Source organism: Copadichromis virginalis, linkage group LG23, assembly GCF_057382275.1.
Source record: "Copadichromis virginalis isolate Kocher_CV1m ecotype Utaka linkage group LG23, C_Virginalis_male_GT1.1, whole genome shotgun sequence".
Lineage (NCBI taxonomy): Eukaryota > Metazoa > Chordata > Actinopteri > Cichliformes > Cichlidae > Copadichromis > Copadichromis virginalis.
The window spans coordinates 30,958,354-30,986,292 of record NC_140639.1 but is presented as its reverse complement, the minus strand read 5'-3'; the positions used below and the strand labels follow the sequence as shown (position 1 = coordinate 30,986,292).

General features: G+C 41.4%; 2 protein-coding genes and 1 long non-coding RNA gene across 3 annotated transcripts; 2 read left to right on the top strand and 1 right to left on the bottom strand.

The window, feature by feature from the left end:
* Positions 1 to 119: 119 nt before the first annotated feature.
* Positions 120 to 12,748, top strand: LOC146681365 (splicing factor U2AF 35 kDa subunit-like). The gene is made up of 8 exons (XM_085449688.1): positions 120 to 203; positions 2,386 to 2,473; positions 4,136 to 4,202; positions 9,247 to 9,296; positions 9,827 to 9,925; positions 10,024 to 10,157; positions 12,289 to 12,381; positions 12,470 to 12,748. The coding sequence occupies exons 1-8, from the start codon at positions 160 to 162 to the stop codon at positions 12,576 to 12,578; spliced, it is 684 nt and encodes a 227-aa protein (XP_085305814.1). The 5' UTR covers positions 120 to 159; the 3' UTR covers positions 12,579 to 12,748.
* Positions 12,749 to 13,570: 822 nt separating this feature from the next.
* Positions 13,571 to 24,167, top strand: LOC146681363 (cystathionine beta-synthase-like protein). The gene is made up of 15 exons (XM_085449687.1): positions 13,571 to 13,754; positions 17,288 to 17,548; positions 17,884 to 17,990; positions 18,174 to 18,308; positions 18,406 to 18,485; positions 19,223 to 19,427; positions 19,554 to 19,645; positions 19,740 to 19,865; positions 19,983 to 20,067; positions 20,866 to 20,971; positions 21,093 to 21,170; positions 21,254 to 21,388; positions 21,542 to 21,650; positions 21,935 to 22,019; positions 23,379 to 24,167. The coding sequence occupies exons 2-15, from the start codon at positions 17,295 to 17,297 to the stop codon at positions 23,510 to 23,512; spliced, it is 1,731 nt and encodes a 576-aa protein (XP_085305813.1). The 5' UTR covers positions 13,571 to 13,754; positions 17,288 to 17,294; the 3' UTR covers positions 23,513 to 24,167.
* Positions 17,406 to 17,888, bottom strand: LOC146681364 (uncharacterized). Its single transcript, XR_014918260.1, has 2 exons — positions 17,795 to 17,888; positions 17,406 to 17,605 (listed from the first exon to the last, which is right to left on the bottom strand). It is a non-coding gene; the product is annotated as an uncharacterized LOC146681364 (long non-coding RNA).
* Positions 24,168 to 27,939: the final 3,772 nt, after the last annotated feature.

Genomic DNA, 27,939 nt, shown 5'->3' with positions numbered 1-27,939 from the left:
TTAAAAAAATGGCACAGCGCTGTTCACCCGAGGAGGGAACTAATTTCTGAAACAACAGCGCTGTCAGCCGGCGGTACGGCTAAGTACAGGATGAAAACCATACGCAAGCGCCCACTCTTTACGTAATGACGTAACGAGGACGTTTCCGACGACCCGAAAATGGCGGAGTACCTGGCATCCATTTTCGGTACAGAGAAAGACAAGTAAGTTTTGAACAGTTTTCAGTCAGTTTTAAATATTATTCGTTCTTAAATTCGTATAAGATATCGCTTTTATGTAAAGTGTACTTGCAGTGGTTCTATTTTGCCGGCGGTGGGGCTTATTTTGTACCCACAGCTCAGCTGCATGTCCCAGTCAAGCTAACCTTAGCAGGAGGAAGCTAACGTTAAGCTAACGCTTTGAATGAAACTCATGCCCTGGCTAACTTGCAGCCTTTGCGTGCTGTTAGTTTGCGCCAAAACATTCAGTTGTTTTAAATGTTTCCAGTTTGTGCGTGCACAACTGGAGTGTATGTTAAGTGTATGTTAAAGAAATTTTCAAAAAGAAGAAGAAACCGCTAACGCGTGGCCCGCTCAGTTAAGAAGCTGATTAGCAGAGTACCTGTCTGGCTTGTATTGTTCCGCCCCACCGGTGGAGTGCAGCAGAAAGCATCTTCCACTATGTGCCTGCTGAAGTCTTAAAAGTAGCTTTAAGTTAGCTATACGTTTATGTACTGATGTGATGATTTCCACAAGTAGGATCTTTGGTTTCGTACGGGTGAAACACAACAGTGGTTGAGATACCCAAGCAGAGCCAGAAACGTACATCCATTTGTACTGTGCGTATTAAGAGGCTAGAATCAATGTAATTTAATTCCCGGACAAACTTTGATCAAGTATCGCGTTAATGAAAGATCAGTAAGTAGGCCAGCCGTAGCTGTAATGTTCACACGGTCTACTATGCGACTGATGTCTTTCAGTACTAGTAGTGAGCCCCGCAGTGCTTCATTGCTTCAGTCTTATATGAAAAAGACGTGACTTGGTGGTAATGATGGTGAAAAAAAGTTGTTCCTATACACCAAACAAATGAGTAACATGTATTTATTGTTCTTCTTACACATTCATTGTATAAGACAAAGTAATCCGTTACAGGTACTATTAGTGTTGCTGTTTGATGATCTCTTATTTACAGGAATGCGTGACTTGTCCCAAATAATTAAAAAACAACAACTGAAAATTGTTTAGAAAACTGTATTTACAAACAACAATGTACACATATTGTAGATGCTGGTTTTGACATAAGCTGCTACACATAATATATATATAATTTCAACAGATTTATGGGTCATAAAGTATAATTCCCAAATTCATTATAGTTGTTGATAACCCTGGTAACCTAAGCAGTTTATATAGTAAGTTTAGTCCATATTGCATCATTATATTAAGATTATCATTTGTATACAATCAACCAATTTCACAGAGAGCTATGAGTTGATTAAAATGCTTTTAATAGTTAAAAGAAATGCAAAATATATGTTTTGGAAGTTTTTTGGTACCTTTTTTTTCTTCCCACATCTTTTCGAGTATGTATTAAATGTAAAACGCATAACACCTCTGCACCTGGTGTCTGCACTACTCTGACATTTCACATGTCCTAAATGAAGCAGACACAGACTTTCGTTTCCTGACTGGGTTTTGCCCTGACTTCCTCTGGGAGTGGATGAAGTTCCAACTTCTTGTATAACTATGACTCCCAAGGACCTGACGGTCATGGCCCTGATACTTTTGGATTTCATTCTGTAATGCACCCCTCCCTCCCATTTTAGACAGGCTATGTAAATCTGGTCTTTCTGTTTTGCAAGGAAGCGTCTGTGTTTTGTGGACTTAGCCAGACGTCAGGCCTGGTCTGGCAGCGACAGCACCTGCAGGACTAGAGCATCTACAACAAGTTATCGGGTTGTGAAGCGTAGTTAGTCTCATTTTCTAACTTTGTTGGCTTTATGGTCTTTAAAACCAGCCTCAGATGTTAACAAACCTTCAACCAAACCTTTGTATTTATCACAGTCATTTCATTCGTTATCTTACCAGTCGGAGTGTGCAGCATTGTGCTGTTTCTGTGCAGTGTTATGGGTGTGGTTGTGTTACTGTAGTGCAGCTACTGTTATTGTATGTTGCATCTGTAATAAAACAGTTATTGTCTATTGCTTATAAAGGTTATATCTCTACGCTCCGTATTAGGTTTTGTCTATAAACGGTTTAAGACCCATCACTGATGGTGCAGAACAAACAGGGTAGTTGCATTCTGCTTTTTCATTAGTTCTGTTAATATGTCAACATTCGTACACCTTAGCAACACCCAAGGTCAGATTCTAAATATGTGTGATAATGATTTTTCTTCTTTTTTCAGGGTCAATTGTTCCTTCTACTTTAAAATTGGAGCTTGCAGACATGGAGACCGCTGTTCGAGATTGCACAACAAACCAACCTTCAGCCAGGTGGGTATCCCAGCAAAGTACCTTTTTAAATTGATGACTTTATTGCATGAGGTCGACCACGAACCCTCAGCCCTGCAGTACACTGATAACCCAGTGTACCTCCTGACCCACTTAGGCTATGTTCACACTGCAGGCGAAAGCGCATCAAATCTTGACTTTTTTGACCCTATGCGACCCATATCCGATCATGGTGTGACAGTGTTAACAGCACAAATCCGATATTTTCAAATCCGATCTGGGTCACTTTTGTATGTAGTACTGAATCCGATACATATCTGATGTTTTAGAAAGCGACTGCTGTTTGAATGGTCATGTCGCATTAAATCCGTCTTTTACGTCACTGACACAAGACAGACACCAATTATCAGTGCCCGAGAAGACATCGTGAACGCTTCCTGGCCATCCAGTGAAACTGCTGGGAAGACAACGTTGGAGAAACGTGAACATTTTATTTGTACTGTATAATCTGCAGATTCTGACAGACAACTATACTTTGAAGCACTGCTCCTCTCTAAAACAGCAATAAGGATAATTATCAGGCCATATGTAAATAACAAAATAACTTTATAACTTAAAGCAAAACTGGGAAACGTAAAGTCTGAAACAAGTGTTTATATTAAGGGCCATCAGTCGAACAACACTGTTTGGTCTGGGTCTAAACAGAGCGTGTTGTGTGTGACGTCTTCTTTTGCGCATGTAGGCCGCTTTGAGTGTTCACACTAGAGCGCGTTTGCTGTCACATTTTATTTGTAGTGTGAATAGCAGACAAAAAAAACGGATTTGATCAAAAAATCGGAATTGAACATTAAGACCTGCAGTTTGCCCTCTTGACTTAATGAGTTGCATGCCGTGGCCCTGAAGGATTTAGACACAAGAGCATAAAATTGCTCATATGCGCTCAAAGTCTTTGTGGTTTTAAAGTTATGTTAGGTTTGCATGGTGTGTGTAAAAAGTGAGGGTTTTTCTTGGCTCAAAATGAGCCTTTAGAAGTGGCTACGCTCATAAGCACAATTGGTCTGCATGCATAAAGCAATGAGTCTGTTACCCTAAAAAGTGTCTGTGAATTTTCCTGTTAAATGTATCCCATGCGTGAGTATATTTGATCTCTTTTACAAGAGAACTTGTCCTGGTTCTAGTGATTTTCATTCTGTGGGTGGGTGTAAATGTGAGAAAAGTGTTCTGGTCATTGTCCTGTTCATGTTATTCCAAACTCATGTGCTTTGTTTGTCTTTGCCTTAATGTGTCACTGACTTCTTGTTGATCATTTTCAGTGTGGGGTTTTTTTTTTTCATTTGGTTTTTTTTTTGTGTGTGTGGTATTCAGTAACCTGTGTTTTGAAATTGGGAAAAAGTTGGTGCTTTATGTTATGTGAAGTATGTGAAGTTGTGTGAGGTAGGTTAACTGAGGTTACTGTGAGTGTGGGCTAAAATGTAGAGAGTGGGGAAGACATGGCAAACTTGCCGCAAACACACGGCCAGCCTACATTCCAGTGTAGTTTTACATTGACCCTAATATGTCACACTTATCACATTTCTTTTTCTTTTAAATGTGCTAAAGCATGATATTACTGACAGGCTCAAACTGAAGTCTTTGTTACCAGAAAAGGTTGAAAACCTGACACTCCTGGCTCACCAGATGCACTTTTTCTTGTTTTCTCCACAGACCATCTTGATTCAGAACATCTACCGCAATCCTCAGAACAGTGCGCAGACAGCCGACGCTTCTCGCTGTAAGTGAAACTTTCATCAGCAACGTTTTCTTGCTCTGTTTCCTAAAAGCACTGGTCCAATATAAAAGCACATCCAAGGGACTGCTTCAGCCTTCTTCACTGGAGAACTTGTTCGGACCCCATTATCTCCCACGAACCCCAACACAGTTGATGTGTAATATCTAACCCTGTGGTTCCCAAACTAGGAAGGCACAGTTATGAGAGTAATGGTCCAGCAGTGCTGAATAAAATGACACATGGGTCTCTGAAGCAAAGCGTGGACAGTACAACTGCCAAAAAGACCACAAAATATACTGAGGCATATCTCAGTCTCTGCTTCACCACAGTGTGTAATGAAAATGGACCACTGTGTCGTATAATGCTATGCCTCTTTTCCACTAGCACCTGCTGAACTTGGTTTCAGCTGTTTTACATTAAAACTGAGGACCACCTTAACATAGACATAGACATCGACATCGTTTTAGTAACGCGGCTCGAAACTCCCATGACGTTGTTTGCACGTGACACAAAGCAAACCTCGAGCTCCCTACGGATTCTGTCATCAGCCATCTCAAACACAACAACGTCTGCCACTTAAAAAAAAAAAAAAAAAGTACCTCCTAACAGGCACTACCACCTAATGGAAAACCATAAAAATATAGTCGAGTAAATTATTCCACATTAAAAAATAAATAAACATGGTTATACTCAAAATAATGTGCAGTATATTAAAATGGGTTTCAACAGGGAGAATAACAAAAGTCTGCACTTTGTTGTTCAGTCAAAACAAGTTCAAACTTTTTAAATTACGTAGGCAGTTTTTAAATTGCTGCCTTGGTGGAGGTTTGTGCTTCCTGAGTACTTGTTGCTTCTTATTTGTTATTTTTCTTTAGGTTCACATGCTTAAATTGTATTTCTGTATTGATCACTAAAAAGCTGTTTGGAGTTTGTGAGAAAAAAGTGTGTATAAGATTGCATGTGAGGGGTGGCCTTGAAAAATGTTTTTATCTACTGATGGAGGCCCTGCAGAAAAAGTTTGGGAACCACTCGCCTAATACAAACAAACAAAAAAGCATGAACACCTGCTTCTGATGCCTCTGCTTTCACGTAACTCAGAATGCAGTAAGCAACCGTCTGACCAGTGACACTAAAGCAAACAGTGCTTACAAACTGTGCTGATTATGGAAGAAATGAGATCAGTAAATATGTCGAGCCCAGTCTGGCAGAGCTGAAGCAGACCCTCTCATGCAGGTAGGTTGGTAATGGAGTCATAGGCTGCCTGTGGATTGAGAATTAGCTTGTCTATTTGTCTTTGGGCTCTGTGTTCAAACTACACATCCAGCTAGCTTTGACAGGCCTGTATTTGGTTTAATGTTGATAGACTGTCTTTTAATACACAGCTACTCTGTACTTGATAAATTAAAAAAACAAATAGAAATTTGTAGTACTTGAAGTGGAGCTATTATGCTTTTTCTTATAGTCTGTTATATATGTACTTTTAAATGTTGTCCAAAGTTTCAGATAATGTGAACGTGTGAGCATATGGACAAGTAGTGCCTGTGTGCCTTCAGACTACTCTGAATGCTCAGATTCGGAGAGTTTTTTTATACTCTTGGTTCTGTATGATGTCATAGAGAGATGGGTATAGAAACGCCTCCCACCTGCTGCTCTCGTTATGAGAGGAAGCTGATCAGAACAGTTTGCTTAAAGAGAGGGCAACAGGAGCCAAATCAGATAGATGTAGAAAGATGGTGAAATGGGCTTTTGTGCCAAGGCATGAATCACGCAGAACTACCCTAGTAGGAACCAAAAATTAAAAATTTGGAGCTTCAAGTGAGCATAATGGGTACTTGTGGTTAGAGCTGGGCGATAGAACGATAACGATATGTATCGCGATATAACTTTTACTCGATAGAGAAATTAAGCTATCGCGATAGACCTCGCCGCTCTTGTCCTCTTAAAAAAATAAAAAAAAAAGGTCAGCCAATCTAAATTAAGTAGCGCAGAGCCGAACCAATCACAGCCGCAGCGTCACGTCGCGTGACTTGTTACGTACAGCACAAGTGCCAAGCCGCACGTGTGTTTGTTTGGGAAGCAGCCAGCGGGTAATGGAGCCAGCGCGTAATGGAGGAAGTGGAGAGTGTGCCGACTAGAAAAATCAACCGAGCGTGACCGAAGAGAAAACAGATGATGGTTCCAACGCCAGAGAGATTGTCGAACGGAAGAGCCATAGAAGTTCCGTAGTGTGAAGGTACTTCGGCTATTTCAAGTCTGACAAAAAACAGAGTAGCGTGCACTGTAAATTGTGCCGAAAGCAAGTCTGGAAATACAATAAACTGGTGCATGCATCACACTGTGCGCCACGTTATTGTTTCGGTGAAATGAATTTCTACAATACTGTTAATTCTACTCTCTGCAGTGTTTAAATGCTTACATATACACACAGTTACTGTCCGTCCACACATACGACTCGGTTCTGCTTCTATGCCCCAGCTTTGTTTACTTTTTCCCACCGAGGCTTCTAGACTTCTGATTGGCCAACATTTCTGCACGGTTAGGAATCTAGCGCCACCTGCTGCTTTGGCATGTTCATAGCAGCGTTTTCCTTCATTTCTGCCTTTATGTGTGGACGGGATTATTTTTTAAAACGAAAACGGAAAATCTCCGTTTTCAAAAATACCCGTGTACGTGTGGACGTAGCCTCAGTCTCTGACTGGAAGCGCTAATTCGTCATTCGGCTTTTGTCAGACTAAAGTAACTGTTAAAACTGTTTGAAAAGCTAAGCTATACAACAAGGAGAGATTGACAATTTCCTTTTAGTTCTCAGTTTATTTGATATTGACAAAAGTTAGTCAGTTTTGTCTGTTCTTCTGTAAAACAAACTAAGATTTATTTTTAGAATTAATATTTTGTTTCTAAGTGGAATTGACAATTTAGTAGTCTGTTTCGTTTGTTCTGTTTTGAAACTTAAACGCTTTAGCGGCTGCCTTTTGTGTAGTTTGCAATATTTGCCTTTATTTATCTGAAAAAGTCTCATGTTCCTTAAGTACATCTACCCTGTTGAACTTATTATGGGAAATAAATATTTAAATAAAAACAAGCTGCTGATTATTTCACATTTTACTTGTGAGCAACAGCACATTTAAATCTTACAAATATAGTTATTTGGCTTATATCGTGATAGATATCGTTATCGCCTGAAATGAAAAAAACATATCGTGATATGAAAAAATCTCATATCGCCCAGCTCTACTTGTGGTGGATTTAGAAGTAGAATGGGAGGCAGAGCCTTCAGCTTCCAGTTTGGAATCGTGTGACAGACAGTATCTCTACTTTCCTTTTTGATAAGTCATTTGGTTAGGGCTGGATCAGGTGACCCTGAATCCTTCCTGAGTTATACTGCAATAGGTCTAGGCTGCTGGGGGATTCCCATGATGCATTGAGTATTTCTTCTTCTTCTTTTTTCACTCCCTATGTGTTTATACACCTCTGCATTTAATTATTAGTTATTATTAATCTCTGGCTCTCTTCCACAGCGTGTCTTTGTCCCGTCTTCACTCGCTCATCCCCAACCGGTTGCAGCAGATTGCCGCCCCTCCCTGAGCCTGGTTCTGCCGGAGGTTTCTTCCTGTTAAAAGGGAGTTTTTCCTTCCCACTGTCGCCAAAGTGCTTGCTCATAGGGGGTCGTATGATTGTTGGGGTTATTTTCTGTTTTTTTTATTGTAGGGTCATCACCTTACAATATAAAGCACTTTGAAGCAATCTGTTGTAATGAGTGGGGGCTATATAAATAAAATGTAATTTTAATAATAGATCCACTTCAAAGAAAAATCCAAGTGAGGCTATAAATGTTTTAAAGAACAAGTTCAGATTATCCATTATTTTGAGGTGAATCTTTAATGAATGAATGAATCTTTAAGCAGAGTTTTCATCTAATGAATCAACTCAGAAACACTTTAAGAGACTAAACAGGTGTGATTGATGATCTGTTACCTCCAAAATTAAACTTTGAGTCAAGCAGTGTTCTTTTAGACCTTTATTAATATTACAGCCTTTTCATGATGAGCTAAAATATTCAAAAGCTACATTATACAGCGTGATTGTGCAGTCTTGCCTTCTTGTACCACAGATCTGCTATATTAAGGGGAAAAACAGCGGAGTGGTCTATTTTTTATTTTTTTGAGATTGTGCAAACGGGTGTAACCATCACATGATCAGCAGGAGCAATTTCACAACAGAAATTATCTAATAACATTGTTTTCCTCCCCAGCTCTGTATTCGGTTGGATTTATATCACAGCAGTTTACGTTTTGTATTTCAGACCATTTCCCTCTTGAACATTTACCTTCATAACCTTGAAAACTGCCCAGTCTGCTGATGCTTACACTGTAAGTTCTCCCTTCATCCGCAGGACCCTCCAGCACTGACTGCACTTAATTCATTATACCACACCTCCCCACATCAAATTTGGTCAAGTATAGAATTGTGTCCTCTGTACACACACACACACACAGAGTTTTTGGGCCTCATGCTGTTTTGCATGTTTTCCAGGCCTAAACTCCAATTAGCCCAGTCAGTGTCATGCACTGATGTGCAAAGAGCAGCTTTTCTTTCACTTCCTTCATTTTCAAGATGTGATTAAACCAAAAAGCTATAATTAAAGTACTGTTTCTGGGTTTTCTACACTTAATGTTTTCATACTGAGTGCACAGTGATTGCTTCTGCATTACTGAAGCTGGCTTCTACTAGTGATGCCCCCGACTTAGTCAGGGGTTTGTCATTAAAATGCATATTTAATGTTAGGATCCCTGTGTACTCAGTGAACAGTTCTGTAAAGGTGGCAAAACACTGCAAGAAAAGTCATTTTAAAGTAAATCCACCAACCTGGAGAAGACTAAAGGGTTTTCTTGTTAAAGACAGTTTGTGTAGCATCTCCTTCAGAATCTTTACTTTATATTATTAACAGGGTTTAGCAAGATTTGATGTTGCTTAACATGGTCTGAGTTTTTAACCACCAGTGTCTGTCTAGCTTTGACATGACTGTCCCTTTTTGGGCGTTTTTTAGGTGCCGTCAGCGATGTGGAAATGCAGGAGCACTACGATGAGTTCTTTGAGGTGAGTGAACTTTTGTTTCTCCTTTGTGTCCCACGTGTGGCACTGTTGGACGTCATGAATGTGTTATCTGCATATTTCAGCCAAAAAGAGCAACTGGGGCAAGGTGTTATTGACAGTGTATTCATGAAGCAAGGATCTTTTATTGGTTTAGAGGGGCTGGTATTTGGCTAACTAATAACCCAATAAAAACTGATTGTGAGTTTATCATGTTCATAGGTTTTGAATATGAGATTTAAAAACAGTTTTTATAATATGTGTTGTAGAGATGATTGTTTGTAAAGGTTAATAATCCTTCTTAGTTGTTATATAACTTATTACTCACTGATTAAAAGCCACTCAGCATGACTCCACAATAATAGCATTACTTACTACTACATATTATTTACTACACAGTTTTTACATTACCGCCGCTTTGTACTTTGGTTAGTTTGTGTGGTAGGTTTTCCTGGTTATAAGAGGTGCAATATAAGAATAGAACTGGTTTGACAGGTTTCGATTGTGCCCCCCCCCCCCCCCAATATCCAACACAGGAGGTGTTCACAGAGATGGAGGAGAAGTATGGAGAAGTGGAGGAGATGAACGTCTGTGATAACTTAGGCGACCACCTCGTCGGCAATGTCTATGTTAAGGTCTGTTTTAGGATCTTGGTTTATTTAAACGGGGTTGAATTGTTATGATGAGCTTAAACCAGTAATTTCCTAAGTATGTGTGTGTCTTTTGGGTGTAGTTTCGTCACGAGGAGGATGCAGAGAAAGCCGTTATGGACCTTAACAACCGCTGGTTCAATGGCCAGCCCATCCACGCAGAACTCTCCCCAGTCACTGACTTCAGGGAAGCCTGCTGCCGTCAGTATGAAATGGGGTGAGTATTGTGAGAAAACGTGTTAGTGTTTAATGAAAGCATTTTACTGTATTTAATTAACCAGCTGACTAATAGACTATAGCAGCGGTCTCCAACCTTTTTAGCGCCTTTTTATGCCCGACAATATTTTCACGGACTGGCCTTTACAACAAAATAAAATTAGTACCGGTACTGAAAGAAAGAAAATGTATTCATAACACATGTGAAAAGACCCAGGAAAACCAAGTAAACGATAACAAAATAACGCTCAAAACCGATAAAAACCCTGAACATTTCACACCTGAGCCTCAACTCTCGCGGCCCGGTACCAAACGACTCACGGACCGGTACCGGTCCGAGGCCCCGGGGTTGGGGACCGCTGGACTATAGGAAGGGGAAAAAAAGTTTTTTATCTAGAGCCAAACCACAACAACAGTTGCCCCAAGATGCTTCATATTGTAAGATAAAAACCCTATGATAATACAAGAAAACCTCTACAATTGGACAACCTCTATGAGTAAGCATTTGGTGAACGTGGGAGGGAAAACTCCCTTTTAACAGGAAGAAACCTCTGGCAGAACTGGAGGGGCGGGGCTGTAGTGAGTAAAAAAAGGAGTAGAGGTTAAACTTTCTTAAAACAAATACTGCATGTGCATTTAAGAGAATTTTGTCACTTTGTACTATGTGTAACATCGTATGCTCACAGTGTCACATTAGTTTGCTGTTAATGCTGGCACTATCGGCCTCTTTAATGCTTGAAAGGTTATATACAGGGGTGCACATAAGTGGTCTGCAGGTGCGCTGTCAAAATAAAAAACGCGCACTAGATAAGAAGTTGTCCACTAGAGTGGGATTTTCACGGCATATTCTGCACCACATCGCTGTGCGTTCATCATTTGTTTGAAGCCAGCTCACCTCCTGCAACCACTTTTCCAAGAATACGCACTCCTTTTGCGCTTTGGACTCCTGACATTTCTTTGGAGGTGGAGGAACACCAAAGTAATTGCTTAAAGGAGCCTGCTTCTTTGACTTCTTTAAGAGTTCTAAACAAATCTGTCCTCCTCCAGAAAATCTTATGTACGCAAACGCGTGTTGCAACTTCTTAGCTGGTGTGCGTCTTGTTTTATTTTGAAGGCGCATATACAAATACAGGCCAGGCCATTTACTTAGACAGTCTACAAGATAATGTAGACAGTGTCATCCTGCCGCTGATGGATAGATGACAGAGCCTCACTGTTCACCCTGGAGCCAATGCTTGTCTACCAATCAAGGATGCTAGCCTCAGGATGCAGCACTCGAAGCAACTGTAATGGGCCTGTCTCCCTGAGTGTAAAACAATCACATTTAACTAAAAGGACAGCATCAGCTGACACGATGATGGCACAGAGCAAAGGAGAAGCGTGCACATGTAGTTACACTCTGTCCTTGGTCAGTGATAGGGTCTTTGCGATCTTTTCCTTCACAAGTCCCTCTGTGATTTTTTTTTTTTTTTTTCCATTGGATCAACGGGGTTGTTTGCTCTCCCTCAACTCTGGAGGCAGATAAAGATTAGGTGTTCTGCTTGGTGGGTTGGCAGGGCTCCTCAGAATGTGCGGCTATGAGCCAACTTTTCCTCGTGGCACAGATCTACAAAATGCAAGGCCAGCAACGTTAACCCTTCACATCCTGTTTTCCTGTGTTACATACTGCCAAGCTAAGTCACATTGTTTCACACTCTAAACCGGTGACTGTTATTCATGCATTTATTACATCACATCTGGCTTTATCGTTCACTTGTTTATGCAGAAACTCTAGAATGGCGTACTCTCACATCACACAGTTGCTGATCCAGCTCCCTGATGAATCCAGGGTCCATTTTAAGATTCTGGGTTTGACTTCTAGAGCTTTTCATAGGCAAACATCAGCTTACATGAGCAAACTTTTAGATCCCTGAGTTCATGTGATCAGAGCCTGCTGGCTGAGTGTCTTGGGAACTCATCTTCTTTACGAAAACTAAAGGAGACAGTTTTGGGCTTCTGGAACACTCTCCTTCTGAGAGATCTGTGACTGGAACTTGATAATTTATATTCTGGTGTTTTGTTTGAAGCACTTTGTGATGTTTATGTAGAAAGGTGCAATAGAAATCAAACTTCACACACTTGCTTACTTACAGAGAGTGCACCCGAGGTGGCTTCTGCAACTTCATGCATCTGAAACCAATATCAAGGGAACTGAGGAGGGAGCTGTACGGCCGCCGCAGGAAAAGGTCCTGTAAAGCCCGAGAGCAAGACAACTGCTTTTGTGTATGGCTTTTAAATTTGAAAATAAATATCTTTTGCTCTCTTCTTTACCAGACACCGCTCACGCTCGCGCTCCCGGGAACGACGTTCCCGCTCCAGGGATCGACGGCGGGACCGCGAGAGGCGGAGGTCGAGGGATCGAGAACGCTCCGGAAGATTCTGAAAGTAGACGAGATGGACCCACCAAAATTCTCCCCCTAAAGCCCAACAGTGATGACAGTTATTTTGTTTTTTGTTTTTTTGTGAATTGTTGGAAGTGTTCTTTCTCTTATTCCCTTTTTTTTAAGACAAGCTTGTGCCGCTTTCTCAATAAAAAACAGATTTGTAACTGCATCTGCACCGCTTTTCTTCAAGACTCAATCCTATTCTAGGAAGGATTTTATTATGATTTATTATTACTCTGCTATATTTTTATACCAAAGCTGCTAACCAGAGACTAATTTTAAAGCTCCTTCGTAGTCTGTCAGACTGTGTAAACTTTCCTTCACACAGTCACTAACAGCGGACAACTGTTGCTGCATTTTTTTTTCTGGTAAATGGCTGATGCAATGCTAACTAATCAGCCTGTTCTTTTACTAGTTCCCTTTTTTGACACTTCGCTTAAATTTGATGTGATAAATATTCTGGTAGTTTAAGAAGGGGAAAAAAAACCCTCTAAATTAAGTAAGAAAAAATTACCTCCAGATAGATCTCAAATCTAAACTTATTTTGTCATAGTATTGATTGAGCAATTAAGATGGTGGGTTAAGATCCACTTAAGATGGTTTAAGTTTAATGTGCATAGTCTGGAGTTATAAAGATACAAATACTACAATAAAGTACAAATACATCAAACTTCTATGCAAATACAGTACATGTGTTGTACTTTTAAATGCTGCTTGGGAGTTGAAAAGTATTTTATTTGTATTTTTTTAAGAGAATTTATAAGTCTAGTTACGTTGTCAAAAAAATAGATTATTAAACCCTTGCTTACTTGAATTCAAATGTTAGCGAAAAAAAGACGTTCATGAGAAGCTTTCAAGTTGTTACACGCGGTGTCTACGTGCGCGGGGGTGTGTTTGGTCAGTAAAAAGTAAACAGGTGCCACGGACTACTTTACCTCAGCGTTTTTTCCCCCCTCAACCCCTTTTAAAGAAATCTCCGTACAGCCCACAAACAGACGCCCCCACCGCAGCCAATAAGAGCGTCTCCCTAAAAATTCTGCGCTCCATACAGTTTAGTCCACGTGCGTCGGCACGTTAAAGGCTTGCTTTGTCGGAAGTTGATCCCTAGGCTGTGCAGTCGTCTGCTCGTCGTACCGGAGTACAGTTTTCTCGCAGATTTCAAGATAAATCTCCAGGTGAGTGAAAATAAAGCCGCCTGACACAGAGAATGGAAACGAGGAGAAGCCGACGTATTTAAACACACTTTTTTTCGAATTAAATTAATTTATATTTTCCCATGGGCTGATAGAAAGCTGCCTCCAGCTCCTCAGTTCTGATGCAACATTGTAGCTGCGCAGTTCAGGCTTTTGTTGGACCTTTTCCAGCCGATGTGTTATAATTCAGGTGTTCGCATACACACTGCGGTGTCCTATATTTATTATATTAAATTATGTAAGCATTACTGGGGGGTTTTGTTTTTATTTTTTTTACAATTAATCGCTTTTTTGCTTTCCCCCCCTTTTGGTTACCTTTTGTAGTTTGTCTCCTTTGTATCCCGCCACATCATCTATTATTTTCAAATGACGCAGCGTTTATTTCTATCATGCTGTTTCCGTGCTCTGGTTCGTTTTGAGCAATGCAGCCAAGTGAGATTTTTCCCCTTTTTTTGTCTTAAATCTTTTTTTCCCAGAAAATTGTGACAACCTTTTTCCTTTTTTTCTTTTTTTCTTTTTTTTTTTACTTCGATAGCCTTCAGTGTTATCGTTAAATTGTTTTATTAAAAGAGGCTAAAACAACTATTTTCCTGCGACCTACACTGTCCTATTAAAGGTTATGCATGTGGGTGAACCTTTATACGGCCTTTCTATGGCCATCATTACTGCTATTCGCATTGGCACATCATTTGTGATGGCTCAGTGGATATCTATAGTGTGCTGTTGTATTGCCAACAAGCAGATACTTCGGTTGTGTTTGTTGCTGCCAGAGCAATTAAATGCTGCAAACCATAAAGGGATGCTGCAAGTCATAGTCACCACTGGACTCCCAAGAGTGGTGAACATACCATTGGTGCTTTCCTTTTTCTTTTCTTTTTTTCCTTTTTAAAGCAGATAAACGTATGAGGGGGGATTTTTCATTAGAGTGGACCGATGTTGCCAAACTCTGATTTTTTGTGTTATGTTTCTTTAGCCTGGGACCTTTAATTAGGGATTGGACTCTTGGCTGAAGTATGGTGTATTAAACCAAACTTAAGTTTAAGCTGGGCAAATCCTCTTTCAAGTCTTTCTTGCCCTGCAAGCCTGGCTCAGACTTGTTTTGTGTGTGTGTGTCCTCCACCAGGAGGATCATATTTCCCTGTTAAACCCTGTAAGGCCGACACATACCACACACATTTGCCAGCATCGATGTTGCAAGTGTTACTGTAATTAGCAGTGTGCCTAGCAGTGTGCCTAGCAGTGGTTGTAAGGAAAAGGTAGGGTAGGTGGTTTGTGCTTCTGTTTAAATTTTGATAGCAGATCAAATGCATGTATCATCGTAACGGCAACATTCCACAAAAGCGCGTGAAAGCCAGCTCCACTCCGTGTAGAGCAGGGAGCTGCAGGCTTAAGAAAATGTGTTTAGTCCACTCCTGTGGACATTGTCTGAACTCATTCTGCAGTCAAAGACAGGGGCCCCGTTGTAACAGCTGGCCCTGTCGGTGTGTGCTCTGTGTGTTAGTGAAGCCTCATGTGCTACCATTGCAGCTGGGGGATGGGAGGGAAACAACAGGATGTAGTAAGAGGAAAAAGTTGGGCTTGTAAATCTGTGGCAGTCTTAGCAACTGGTACTTATCTTACTTTATTCTGTTCTGTAGTTTTGTTGTTTAACTCATTGACTGATTGATTTAAAGTCTTAAAAAGTTATCACAGTGACAGAAAGTAGTAAGATTAAAATGTACTGAAAGTTTGAGAAGCTCTTGTTGTACTGCTCTCGTGTTTGGAGTCATATAACCGTCACATGAAATGGCAAATTATCATGTTGCAGAGGCTGTGACTGTGACTGAGGTTTGTCTTGTATTTACAAGTGAAATTTTAAAATTGTAACTTGTTTTCCAGCTAATCTTTCTTTTGTTCCTGCCAGTTTAGCCAAACTGCCACTCAGTGGTTTAGCTCTCTTCCTGGAAAGTTATTGCTGAAGTTCATGTCAGGTATTTCACCTCGTGCTTAATTACCCAGCTTATTTGTCAAATTAATGATCAAAGACTGGATTTAAAGCTTCCCTTTGATCTCATCAGACTCTTAAACACCCGACTCAGATTTAAGGTAATGCTTAACATTTGGTTAGCCATTAGTAGCATTTATAACCAGTTATAACTGATTACAAAATCTTTTTATGGTTTAGATTAACTACATTTACAAACAATGAGAAAAGCAGTAATTTTCTTTTCTGTAGATCCTCAAAACGGATGCGTGCCTGTCGGTGTTGTGTGTCTAAATCTTGATATGTGGGAACAGCAATCAGTCTTATGATTTATAAAAACAATACTGCTTACCAACCCCCTAAAAAGAAGCTTTTGTTTTTTCCTGTGGAGAAGAAATGATGAAATATTAACTGAAGTTTTATCAGCCCCACCCCCCCTTGCTTACTCCCACTTTTGCTTTCTCACGTAGCTTTGATAAGGGCAGAATTTGGCCACTCGTCATGACTAGGCTAAACTAGACTAGACTGAAAAGCGGTGGTAGATGGAGATGAGCTGTGGATTTGTTTTAGCAGTGCAGATGTCACTCAGCATTAATAAAAGAAAGGAGTGGTTCAGTGTTTGCTTTGCACTGTGTTTGCTGATTGGTGAAGTTGAATGTAAGCTTTAACAGATTGTCCTTTAGCTCACATTTGTCATCTCTTGGAATTTTTTTCAGGTTATCTTATTTACAATAAAAATAGCCCTTTTATATTGTACGGTAAAGATGCTACAATAATAGAGAGAAACCCTAACAGTCAGACACACCCCATGATCACGTAATTTGTGACAGTGGTGAAGAAAAACTCCTTCCTTAACAGGAAGAAAGCTCTGGCAGAATTTAAAATTAGAGAGGGTCCTTCCCAAAGCTGGTTCCACAGCTGTGGATAATCAGTCCAGCACTTGTGACTGAAGTATCTCAACTTTAAGTTGGGTTGCCATAAAATCGTGCATCAAACTTGTCCAAATATCCAACAAGAAACCCATCCAAATTTTAGCATTACCATGCATTCATGCGGTTCTTGGATGGTCGGATTTCCTTCATTTGGAAATTGTTCCACTTACAAACATGACACATTGGATTTTATTGCTCAGAGGGTTTAAACTGCACTTTAATAGTTATTTCTGTAAGATACACCTCAGTTGTCGAAACTATTGGTGATAACTTTTCTAAAAAGTAATCGAGGTCACACAAAGAAAGTGATTGAAGGATTGAGCCCATCTCCTTGGTATAAACTCACAGGGTTGAATATTTTGAGCCCAAATGAGCAGTAGAAACTGGAGCTATTTAGTTAATAATAGAGAAATGCATCATGCCTTTGATGCAGGTTGCAGAGAAGGAGACTACTGCTTGTGTCAGTCAAAAACAACATTATGAAAGTATTTAATTTCCTGGCTGTCAGCCAAGTCACTGATGATGCAGGAAAACTTATCAGAACATGCTGTAAGAACAGTGTGTTACATAATTGGATAACTTTACAGTTGGTTTTTTTTTTTGTTTTTTTTCCCCTTAAGTTAAGCAATGCCATCAGTTCCCTCATCCAAAGAGACCACAGTCAACAGCCCTGTGTGCCCACACGCTGGCAAGCTGCACGGCTTCAGCAACGGAGAGAACCTGAAGACGGAGGAGGAGTCGCAGGAGGCAGCCAGAAACATTCAGATCAAAACAAAGAACTCTTCTCCCGAAAGGAAATGGATCCGGCCCGACCTTCCCAGCCGCTGCACGTGGAGCCTAGAAGCCTCAAAATCCGACTCCCCCCACACTCAAGTTTCAAGGTCAGCGTGCCAGTCAGATATCCACTGCTTCTTGCATCTCAGCACTGTTGTATTGATCTGCTGTTACAAATAAAAAAAACTGTCGTAAAGGCGTTACACTATTTGTTTAAAGCTCTGAAAAAGAGGCTGTTATTTTTGTTGTTGTTTAGACTTCTCAGACCAGTGAAGTGAGTGGAAATGGGTGCTATTATCTCACACTAGTGATAGCAATAAAAGACAGTCTTAGCCTGATAAAGAAGTGATTACCGTCCAGTCTATCTGCACAGCCAGACGTGGCGCTTCTGTTTATCATCTCGCTGAGGTTTCTTCTTCTTTTTTTCCCCTTCTCCTCTCAGGACTGTTGCACCAGCCATTCTCCCCAACATCCTGAACAAAATCGGTGACACTCCCATGGTACGCATCAACAACATCCCCAAAGCCTTTGGACTCAAATGTGAAATATGTGAGTCACACCACATTCAAGCCGAGACACATTCAGAAGTTGGTTACGTCTGCCTGGTTACTGTGCAAACTTGTGAGCGCTGGTTGGGGTGTGAGCGTTTCTTCAGATCACAATTGTATCTTAATTGTTTCATTTGGCTCCTGTGATTTTTAATATGTTATTGTGACACTTTTTTTGGTGTAGTGGCCAAGTGCGAGTTCTTCAATGCGGGCGGCAGTGTCAAGGACAGAATCAGTCTGCGGATGGTGGAGGACGCTGAGAGAGCCGGGATCCTCAAGCCAGGAGACACCATCATAGAGCCCACCTCTGGAAACACTGGTAATCCCCTGCATGCGCCTGTGCTGGTGTGAAAAAATACACGAAAGCCTGTGCTGATAATGCCACTCAAATCTGCTTCTTTCTTTTGTTCCTTAAGGTATCGGACTCGCTCTGGCTGCTGCAGTGAAAGGCTACCGTTGCATCATTGTCATGCCAGAGAAGATGAGCATGGAGAAGGTGAATTTCCTGTCATATAGAAACCACAACTCACAGAAACATGGCAGGTTTTTTTTCTGTCAGAGTAAAACATGTCTAGACTGCTACAGCTAAATTGAAGGGTATGATTTCCTGATAGAAAAGTGCGGTTTCTGTTCAGAGGGGCTTTTCCTGAAAATGTTGCGACTAAGTATGCAAATCGCAGCCTGTTATAGAGGCAGAGGTCACGCTTTAGCATTGCTGTTGCATCATATGATGCAATCTTTAAAAGCTGTGCAAAAATATAAATCTAGTGTACATTTGTACAAAATGTTCAAAGTTTTTGTTTGAGGTCTATATTATATCTTATCTTGTTTTTTTTTTTTTGTTTTTTTTTTTTTTTAAATAATCATATATCTTATGTTTTGTTTCTAAAGGGATTTTAATAATATTTTCTGATTATTTGTTCCTGTTTTTTGTTCAATTTTTTGAACATTACAACAAGCTCAGTATTCCTTTTTAATTTCTTTTTTTAATGAATTTATTTTATTAATTTATTCTTTTTTTTCAAGCTGTTTTTCCACAGTAGCTTTCATTAAATTACATTAAAATAAAAACATTAGTACCCTTTTAAAAAGACTACTGTTCTTCAAGCTTACTGCATATCTATTAATTCTAATGAATCTTGAATGTTTTAAAGAACAAATTCCTGTCGGTGTTTCTCACTGCAGTCAGGCCATCGTGTACAAGTGTTAATATTTGTCAGATGTTCTCGACAGGTGGATGTCTTGAGAGCACTCGGAGCAGAGATCGTACGTACGCCCACCAGCGCCCGTTTTGATTCGCCAGAGTCTCACGTGGGCGTGGCCTGGCGCCTTAAGAACGAGATCCCCAACTCGCACATCCTGGACCAGTACCGCAACCCGAGCAATCCCCTGGCTCACTACGACACCACAGCCGAGGAGATCCTGGAGCAGTGTGAAGGTACGAGCATCCTGAGCTGTAAAATTTACAGAAACTTCTTCAACGGCATTATTGCTTTTTCCTTAAAACTCACTTTAGAAGTTCACTGGAAATCAAGTCAACAAGGTTCTGTGTTTCTGCTGACAGGTAAGGTGGACATGCTGGTGGCTGGTGCAGGCACAGGAGGGACGATCACAGGCATCGCCCGCAAGCTGAAGGAAAGATGCCCAAATATCAAAGTAAGCTCTTTCTTGAGATTATGTTTCTCCTCTTTTTTCAGATAAATATCTGCTGAGCTACTTGTGGCTTATGAATGGTGTGTTTTGTGCGCAGATTGTTGGTGTTGATCCTGAAGGTTCAATCCTGGCTGAGCCAGAGGAGCTTAACAAGACCGATAAGACCCAGTACGAGGTGGAGGGCATCGGGTACGACTTCATCCCCACCGTCCTCGACAGATCGGTTGGTTCAAGCGGCGTCTATAATCCCATCTCCTTTTCATGAATGCTCCTAAGTGAGCATGGTAATGTCGTATGTTTAATATTACTTTTTTTTTTCTTCCCCCGTCAACATTTCCAGGTGGTCGATACGTGGTACAAGTCCAACGATGAGGAGTCCTTCAACATGTCTCGTTTGCTGATCAGAGAGGAAGGCCTGCTGTGCGGTAAGTCTTTGTGGTTCCTGATTTAGGTAGGCTCTTCTACCCTGGGACTTATTAGTTTTTTATTTTTTTAGTGGCCAACACACAGCACTTATTTCAGGGCCTGTTCTGAGGTAGTGACTTGTGATTGGCCTTGAAAAACAATATGGAGCTTTATGCTGATTGGTTCGATTCATTCATTTTTTGATTTATCCTACCACTGATGGTCACAAGAGACTTTGCTTCAACCAGGACAGGCAGGAGGTGGAACTAAAATGTTTTTCATAGTTTCACTCTGGTTAGTTTCTAAAGCTCTGAAACTCCTCCAGAGCCCAGTAGATCACCACAGGAAGGTGCTCCTTATAAACAAACGGCAGAATTCATCCTATTCGAGGGGACGTGGGTGTGAATGGTTACTGACTGGCATACAAGACAACAGAAGAAGCACAAAGCCTCCAGGAATACTTTTGCTCCCAGGGAAAAGCTTCATGAGGAAGATGTTGTGGGTACCTGGGTGCCACTTAAGGCAAACTAACCTACCGGCGATCGTGGCTCAAGACTTGGAAGTTCTCCTTGTGATAGGAAGGTTGCCAGTTCGAGCCCCGGCTTGGATAGTCTTGGCTGTTGTGTCCTTGGGCAAGACGCTTGACCCTGCTGGTGGTGGTCAGAGGGCCCGGTGGCGCCAGTGTCCAGCAGCCTCGCCTCTGTCAGTGTGCTCCAGGGTGGTTGTGGCTACAATGTAAAGCGCTTTGGGGTCCTTATGGACTAGTAAAGCGCTATACAAATACAGGCCATTTACCATTTTGCTTTTTCCTGTAACAGGAGGCAGCTCGGGGACGGCCATGGCAGCAGCTGTGCATGCCGCCAAGGAGCTGAAAGAGGGCCAGCGCTGTGTGGTGATCCTGCCGGACTCCATCCGCAACTACATGTGAGTTTCCATATATGTTTGTGCTAGAGGTCCTTCAGATATATGCAGACAATTTGTTTGCTTTCTTTGTGTAAACACAGATCAGTCTTTTCTTTATCTTTTCTTCTTTACCTCCCTCAAGGTCAAAGTTCCTGAGTGATAAGTGGATGGTCCAGAAGGGCTTTTTGAGGGAGGAGGACCTCATGGTGAAGAAACCATGGTGCGTGTCATTTAAAAAGACCAAATCTCCAGTTTTTAAGTCTCTCTCTATGTACGCTCATTAAACATGCCGTGTTCTCACAGGTGGTGGAACTTGAAGCTGCAGTGCCTGAACATGTCTGCCCCGCTCACTGTCCTGCCTACCGTTAGCTGCCAAAAGACCATCCAGATCCTCAAGCATAATGGCTTCGACCAGGCGCCGGTGGTCGATGACACAGGGTGGGTGTGCTATAGGTAGAAAGATTAGCTTTACAACAGAAAAGCACAGAATATTAGATCTTCACACATTCCTGGAAGCTGTGTTTTAGACCCTGAAAACCTTATCCTTGACTAACCTTTAACTTCACTTCTTGTTTATGTTTTTGTGTGTAGATTGATCCTGGGCATGGTGACTCTAGGCAACATGCTATCTTCGATCCTTGCAGGGAAGATCAACTTGTCAGATCCTGTCAGCAAAGTGCTTTACAAGCAGTTCAAACAGGTTAGTTTGGTTGGAAATTTAATGGATTTTAAAGACTACTCTTTTGATTCTGATTGGCTGAGGATGATCTCCAGGTAGGGAGAAAAAAAAAGATTGTAAACTTGCTGAACTAGAAAATTGGGGTTTGAAATAAGACTTGTTTTTAGTGCTAAAAAGACAAATTTGTGTTATGTTCTGTTCCATTTCTTTGTGTATACAGAAAGTTTTACTGTGACAGCTGTGTATATATCTATATATTTCTATGTATCTTTATATCTTCAGCACATCCTCTTATTTTAATTCAGATCACACTGACTGACAACTTGGGAAAGTTGTCCTCGATTTTGGAGATTGACCACTTCGCACTGGTGGTACACGAACAGATCCAATGTGAGTACAGCAATGCACACACACTGCCAGAAGTTTGTGCTGTGGTTGGTTGAGCTGCTGTTGTCTGTGGATATAAGTCTTGACAATCTGTGCGTTTAAACTATGACCAGGGGTTAGTGATTCAATGTGTAAAAACATTGAGTTTGTGTATTTGCAAGAACCACATTTTTAACAGCTCTGTGAGCTCAGTATATCCGCTTCCTGCTGCTCCTTGCTTGAGTATAGATGCACAAGCTCAGTGTGAGAATCTGGGGGCAGGCTTTAGATGACCTTGACCGTCCAAGTAGAGACAATTTAGCAAACAGCAAGCTTTGTCAAGGTTACATTTAAGCAGGCTTTTTTTTTTCTTCAGTATTGAAATCCAAAATGTGCAGGCTGAGAAGGAATCTTCAATCTTTATCTTTTTCCTTTGGCTGCACCCATTAAAAGTGGCCCTACACCTAACATCCTCCTTTGTCACACCAACCCTTTGAAGGGTGTAGTGAAATAGGATAAGCAATCTTTTCTGTGGTCTTCCTCTTTTCCTCCTGCACAGCAGCTTCATAATAAAACCAATTCTGCATCTTTAAATTGATCAAAGATGGACAAACAGACCTATCAATCAAACTTGCACTGTGCAACTTTTATCATCCCCATATGGCTGTCGGAGTGGTTACACAGACCAAGTAGGCATTAATTTAAAAAGGTTGAACTGTAAAATACAGTATACCTGCCACTGATCGTAATCAGCTTTAGATGGCGAGTAAGGCGCACAATGTGGTGTGATCAGCTACATTTATTTATTCTCCTCCCCCCCCCCCCCCACCCCACCCCCACCCCATACTGCACATTCTGGCATGAGCACTCCCTGTTGCTGGTAAAATGGAGCTCTGACAGCAATAAATAAACTCCAGAAAGGTGGCAGCTACTGTTACGTGTCAGCTGATACACATGTGTAAGTGTAATATTGCTGATGTTGAACCTAACTGACATATCACGTGCATATTTAGAATACTGCATGTGTCTCATTTACATTCGTATACTGACAATAGTATGTGACCATGCTGCATACTGGATCCTCAGTATCAAATGGCTAAGGGACATGACTGTCCATTTGGCAGCTAAAGAGACAACTCCAACAGAATATTGAAAAGTTTAAAGAGCCCACTTGGCTTGTTCCACTGCCCCCTAGTGGCCAGAGTCCTACATTACAGTTGTAGGAATTATTATTATTATTATTATTATTATTATTATTGTTATTGGGGTTGTTTTTTTTTTAAGTTTTTAGTGGAAGCACTGCAACACTTTGATAGTTGAGTTAAAACCTTTAGACTAATAATTGCTCTGATACTATCTTTTCTACTCCTTGTCCTCCACCAGACTTGACTGATGGCTCTCATAGCAAAAAGCAGATGGTTTTCGGGGTGGTGACAGCTGTCGACCTGCTCAACTTCGTCACAGCCCGGAAGAGGCAGGAGCGCTCCATGTCAGAATCCACCGATGAGCTGAATTAAAAGCAAAGACACTACAAGCCTTTACATTTCTTACTTTAGAATGACAAACACATTGACATTTAGTTTAGTGTCTTAAAGATGGCAGAAAGTTTTTTTAGAAGTTTTGGTTTGAGTTTGGCTCTTATTTCTCTCTTTTTGAATCATTTTTGTATGTTTGACCTTGAGTCTTGAAGTGTAATAAGCAGAATACTTTGTTCTACTGTCAGCTTATGATGGGGGTTGTTATTATTGCTCAAGCCTGTAGTGCTCGAATCTTTTATAAGTTTTGTTACAGTGTGTAGACTTTTATTGTTTTGTATCGGACTTGAAGAGAGGCTGCGAGGAAAGTAAATGATTACATCATCACTTTGGCTTTGTATACCAGACAGGAATACAAAAGTCACATTCAATTCATTTATTATGGGAGTTGCTGTGTGTATGTGTAAAATATGCATATTATATTTTCATTATTGCTCGCTGTATGCTGATTTCATGATTGTGTGTACACAGAATAATCCATGTCAGGTAATGTGAAATCTGAATATAATCATGGTGTTATTCAAGTGTAAAGTAGTCTGGACTACTTAATCTTTGCAGTGTCTAGGAGAAAATATTTTTCTATGACATCATTTTTCCTTAATGGATGTATAAGGCTAAATAAAAATTACACTCTGTAGCAGTGTGGCTTCTTTTTTCCCTTTGTCACAATTTGAGGAAAAAAATATTCAGAAACAAAAAGATGCTTAGGGAAACTTAGGAATGAGGTTAGGTAGGTTGTACCTACTTTGCCTTCAGAACTGCCTTAATTCTTCACAGCATAGATTCAGCAAGGTGTTGGAAACTTTCCTCAGAGATTTTGGTTCATGTTGACATGATGACACCACACAGTTGCTACAGATTTTTCACCTGTACATCCATGACTGGACTCTCTTGTTCCACCACATCCCAAAGTTCAGAATCAGAATTGTGTTTATTGGCCAAGTATATGTGCAGACACATACAGGGAATTTGGTTCCGGTAGATGGTGGCTCTCAAGCACAGCAATGTAAATCTCACACACACACACACACACACGTGTCTATATATACACATTACACATACATACACAAAGCTGTGTAAACCAACTATAAATAACAAATCTAAACTTATATACATAAAATACAGAAATGAATGAGGTGGAATGAATACTACAAAATGTACATAAGGTGCAGCTGCAGTCTGGCAGTGGGAGCAGTGTGACAGGTCAACTGTTAAGAAGGGAGATGGCGAGGGGAAAGAAACTGTTCCTGTGTCGGGTGGTCCTGGTCTGCAGGCTTCTGTACCGTCTGCCAGAGGGCAGCAGATCAAAAAGTCTGTGTCCAGGGTGTGAGGGGTCTGTGATGATTTTCCCTGCCCGTTTCCTGGTTCTTGAGAGGTACAGATCCTGGATGGAGGGCAGGGGCATGCCGATGATCCTTTCTGCTGCCCGTACAGTCCGCTGCAATCTGCTCCTGTCCTGTTTAGTGGCTGCTCCATACCAGACTGTGATGGAGGAGCACAGGACAGACTTAATGACCGCAGTGTAGAACTGGATCAGCAGCTCCTGTGGAAGACTGTACTTCCCCAGTTGTCTCAGGAAGTACATCCTCTGCTGGGTCTTTTTGAGGATGGAGTTGATGTTGGTCTCCCACTTCAGGTCCTGGGAGATGGTTGTACCCAGGAACTTGAAGGTCTTCAGAGTTGACACAGGGCTGTCTGATATGGTGAGGGGGAGCAGAGTTGAGGGATGTCTCCTGAAGTCCACTGTCATCTCTACAGTCTTAAGAGTGTTCAGCTCCAGATTGTGCTGACTGCACCAGAGTACCAGCCGCTCAACTTCCTGCCGGTATGCAGACTCATCACCATCTTGAATGAGGCCAATGACAGTGGTGTCATCTGCAAACTTTAGGAGTTTGACAGCCGAGTTCTTGGAGGTGCAGTCGTTAGTGTAGAGGGAGAACAGTAGTGGTGAGAGGACACATCCTTGAGGGGCACCAATCCTGAGGGACCGGGTTTCAGAGGTGATCTCCCCCAGCCTCACTTGTTGCATTCTGTCTGTCAGGAAGCTGGTGATCCACTGACAGGTAGCTGGTGACACGCTGAGCTGGGAGAGTTTGGAGGAAAGAAGTTCAGGCACAATGGTGTTAAAAGCCGAACTAAAGTCCACAAACAGGACCCTGGCATAAGTTCCCGGGCGGTCAAGGTGTTGCAGGATGTAATGCAGCCCCATGTTCACTGCATCATCCACCGACCTGTTTGCCCGGTAGGCAAACTGCAGAGGGTCCAGCTGGTGGCCTGTAATGTCTTTCAGATGGGCTAACACCAGTCGTTCGAAGGATTTCATGACCACAGACGTCAAGGCGACAGGTCTGTAGTCATTCAGTCCTGTGATGGTGGGTTTCTTGGGAACAGGGATGATGGTGGAGCGTTTGAAGCAGGAGGGAGGTCGTTGAGTCTGGGTTGGAGAGGGTGGTGGTGGTCGTTGAGTCTTGATTGGGGAGGGGCAGGGTGAAGGGGGGAGAGGTGGAAGGTGTGTTGGGGGTCAATGTCTGAAGCAATGTCCCTGGGGAGGGGAGGGTGGGGCGTGGGAGTCTGTCCGTCTCAAACCTGCAATAGAAAGTGTTTAACTCGTTGGCCAGGTTTTTTTTTTGCTTCAATAGTGGGTGGGGGGGGGGGCGTCTGCAGTGTTGGGGAGTAACGGAATACATGTACCGCCGTTACGTATTTAGAATACAAAATATGAGTAACTGTATTCCGTTACAGTTACCGTTTAAAAAGGTGGTATTCAGAATACAGTTACTTTGTTGAAATAAACACTGCGGTACTTTCCTGTTTCATTTTGTCAGGACTGTTTGGGTTTTGTTTGACAGCTACGTTCTTTCGTTCCAGGCGGCAGCGTTACGGTTGCCATGGTTACAGGGCGACGCTCTCTCTCTCTCTTTCTGCGACTGTGTGTTTCCTGGGTGAGAGAGCGCCTTTTCGTTGTTGTTGTTGTGCTAAGCTAACAGGCAGAATGCTACAAGCATAGCTCTAAAGAATGTAGCATCAAAGGCAGTACAGACGCCGCGTCTGTAGCTGGTGATTTCCTGCAGGCCCCTCCACACTGACGCAGGGTCGGTGGCTGAGAGCCGTTCTTCCAGTTTCTGGGAGTAGATGCTTTTAGCTGCTTTGATCTCCTTGGTCAGTGTGTTCCTGGCTTGCTTGTACAGGGCCCTGTCACCACTTCTGTAGGCATCCTCCTTGGCCTTACAAAGAAGTTGCTCTATTGGATGGAGATCTGGATCACTGTGGAGGCAGTTTGAGTACAATGAACTCATTTTCATATTCAAGAAAGTAGTTTTAGATGACTTCAGCTTTGTGACGATGTTTGAACAGTGGTCTGTTGGTACCAAGGAACCAAAAGTGCACTAAAAGCATCACACCCTGACATTATACCACTTAACAGCAGGTTGAACCATTCACACAAAGTAGGATGGATCTGTTTTTGTTATTTACACCAAATTCTGATACTTTCATCTGAATTTCACAAATTTGAGACTGCCAAGAACAGTCAATGTTTTTACAATCTTCCATTGTCCAGATCTAGAGAGCCTGTGTGACATGTAGCCTCAGTGTGGTCTTCTGCTGCTTCAGAGATGGTCTTCTGCATATAACAAGTGGTTATTTGAGTTACTGTTGCTTTCGTATCAGCTGGAAGCTGTCTGGCTGTTCTCCTATAATTGTTGATATCAACAAGGCACGTTTACTCATGCAGAAACATGTTGAGTTGCTGCCATTTGATTGGCCGAATAGATATTTGGATTATCAAGCAGTTAAACAAGTGTACCTATTGAAGTGGCCATAAGTGTGATTTTTTTCAGTAGTGTTAGGTGGTCTTTACATACACTGTCAAAACCAACCAATGACAATATTCACAATCATATGCATTGCATTACTAGATTCTAATTATTAATTAATTGACGTGTGTATATATCTATTTAATGTTGCAGCCATTGTTGACTTTAAATATTTACATAATGCTCAGCAGGGTGATAATAATGCAACTGATGTGCAAAACCAAAGCTTCAAAATAAATAGTATGGAATTTAAAGTACAGTAATTGCATCTGAAAAATCTGGAGTGTGTAGAAATACTGAAATAATCATATTTCGGGTGGGGTGGGGGGGGGGGGGGTTGTGCCACCTCACGCCCCCCTTCTACACACGCCTCTGACTAATCTTTAAAAAATGTCAAATTGTATCATTGTATATTGAAATTATAATTATTTTACTTTGTATATTTTACATTTTTTCTATTGTTGTATAGTAGTAATGGGACTAATAAATGCTATCTTATCTTATGACGTGTAAAAAATTGTATATGAGCAAAACTTAAGTTAGACCAGTTCAAATGCACAATAATTTTTTCCAAGCTTATAAATGGGACGTGAA

Excerpts from the sequence above, each read along its gene's own strand:
- LOC146681365 (XM_085449688.1), top strand. The coding sequence starts at position 160 with ATGGCGGAGTACCTGGCATCCATTTTCGGTACAGAGAAAGACAA. Across the intron at positions 9,297-9,826 it reads ACTACGATGAGTTCTTTGAG|GAGGTGTTCACAGAGATGGA; the intron begins GTGAGTGAACTT and ends TATCCAACACAG. Across the intron at positions 12,382-12,469 it reads TACGGCCGCCGCAGGAAAAG|ACACCGCTCACGCTCGCGCT; the intron begins GTCCTGTAAAGC and ends CTTCTTTACCAG.
- LOC146681363 (XM_085449687.1), top strand. The coding sequence starts at position 17,295 with ATGCCATCAGTTCCCTCATCCAAAGAGACCACAGTCAACAGCCCTGTG. Across the intron at positions 17,991-18,173 it reads TGGACTCAAATGTGAAATAT|TGGCCAAGTGCGAGTTCTTC; the intron begins GTGAGTCACACC and ends TTTTTGGTGTAG. Across the intron at positions 21,389-21,541 it reads CCGGTGGTCGATGACACAGG|ATTGATCCTGGGCATGGTGA; the intron begins GTGGGTGTGCTA and ends TTTTGTGTGTAG.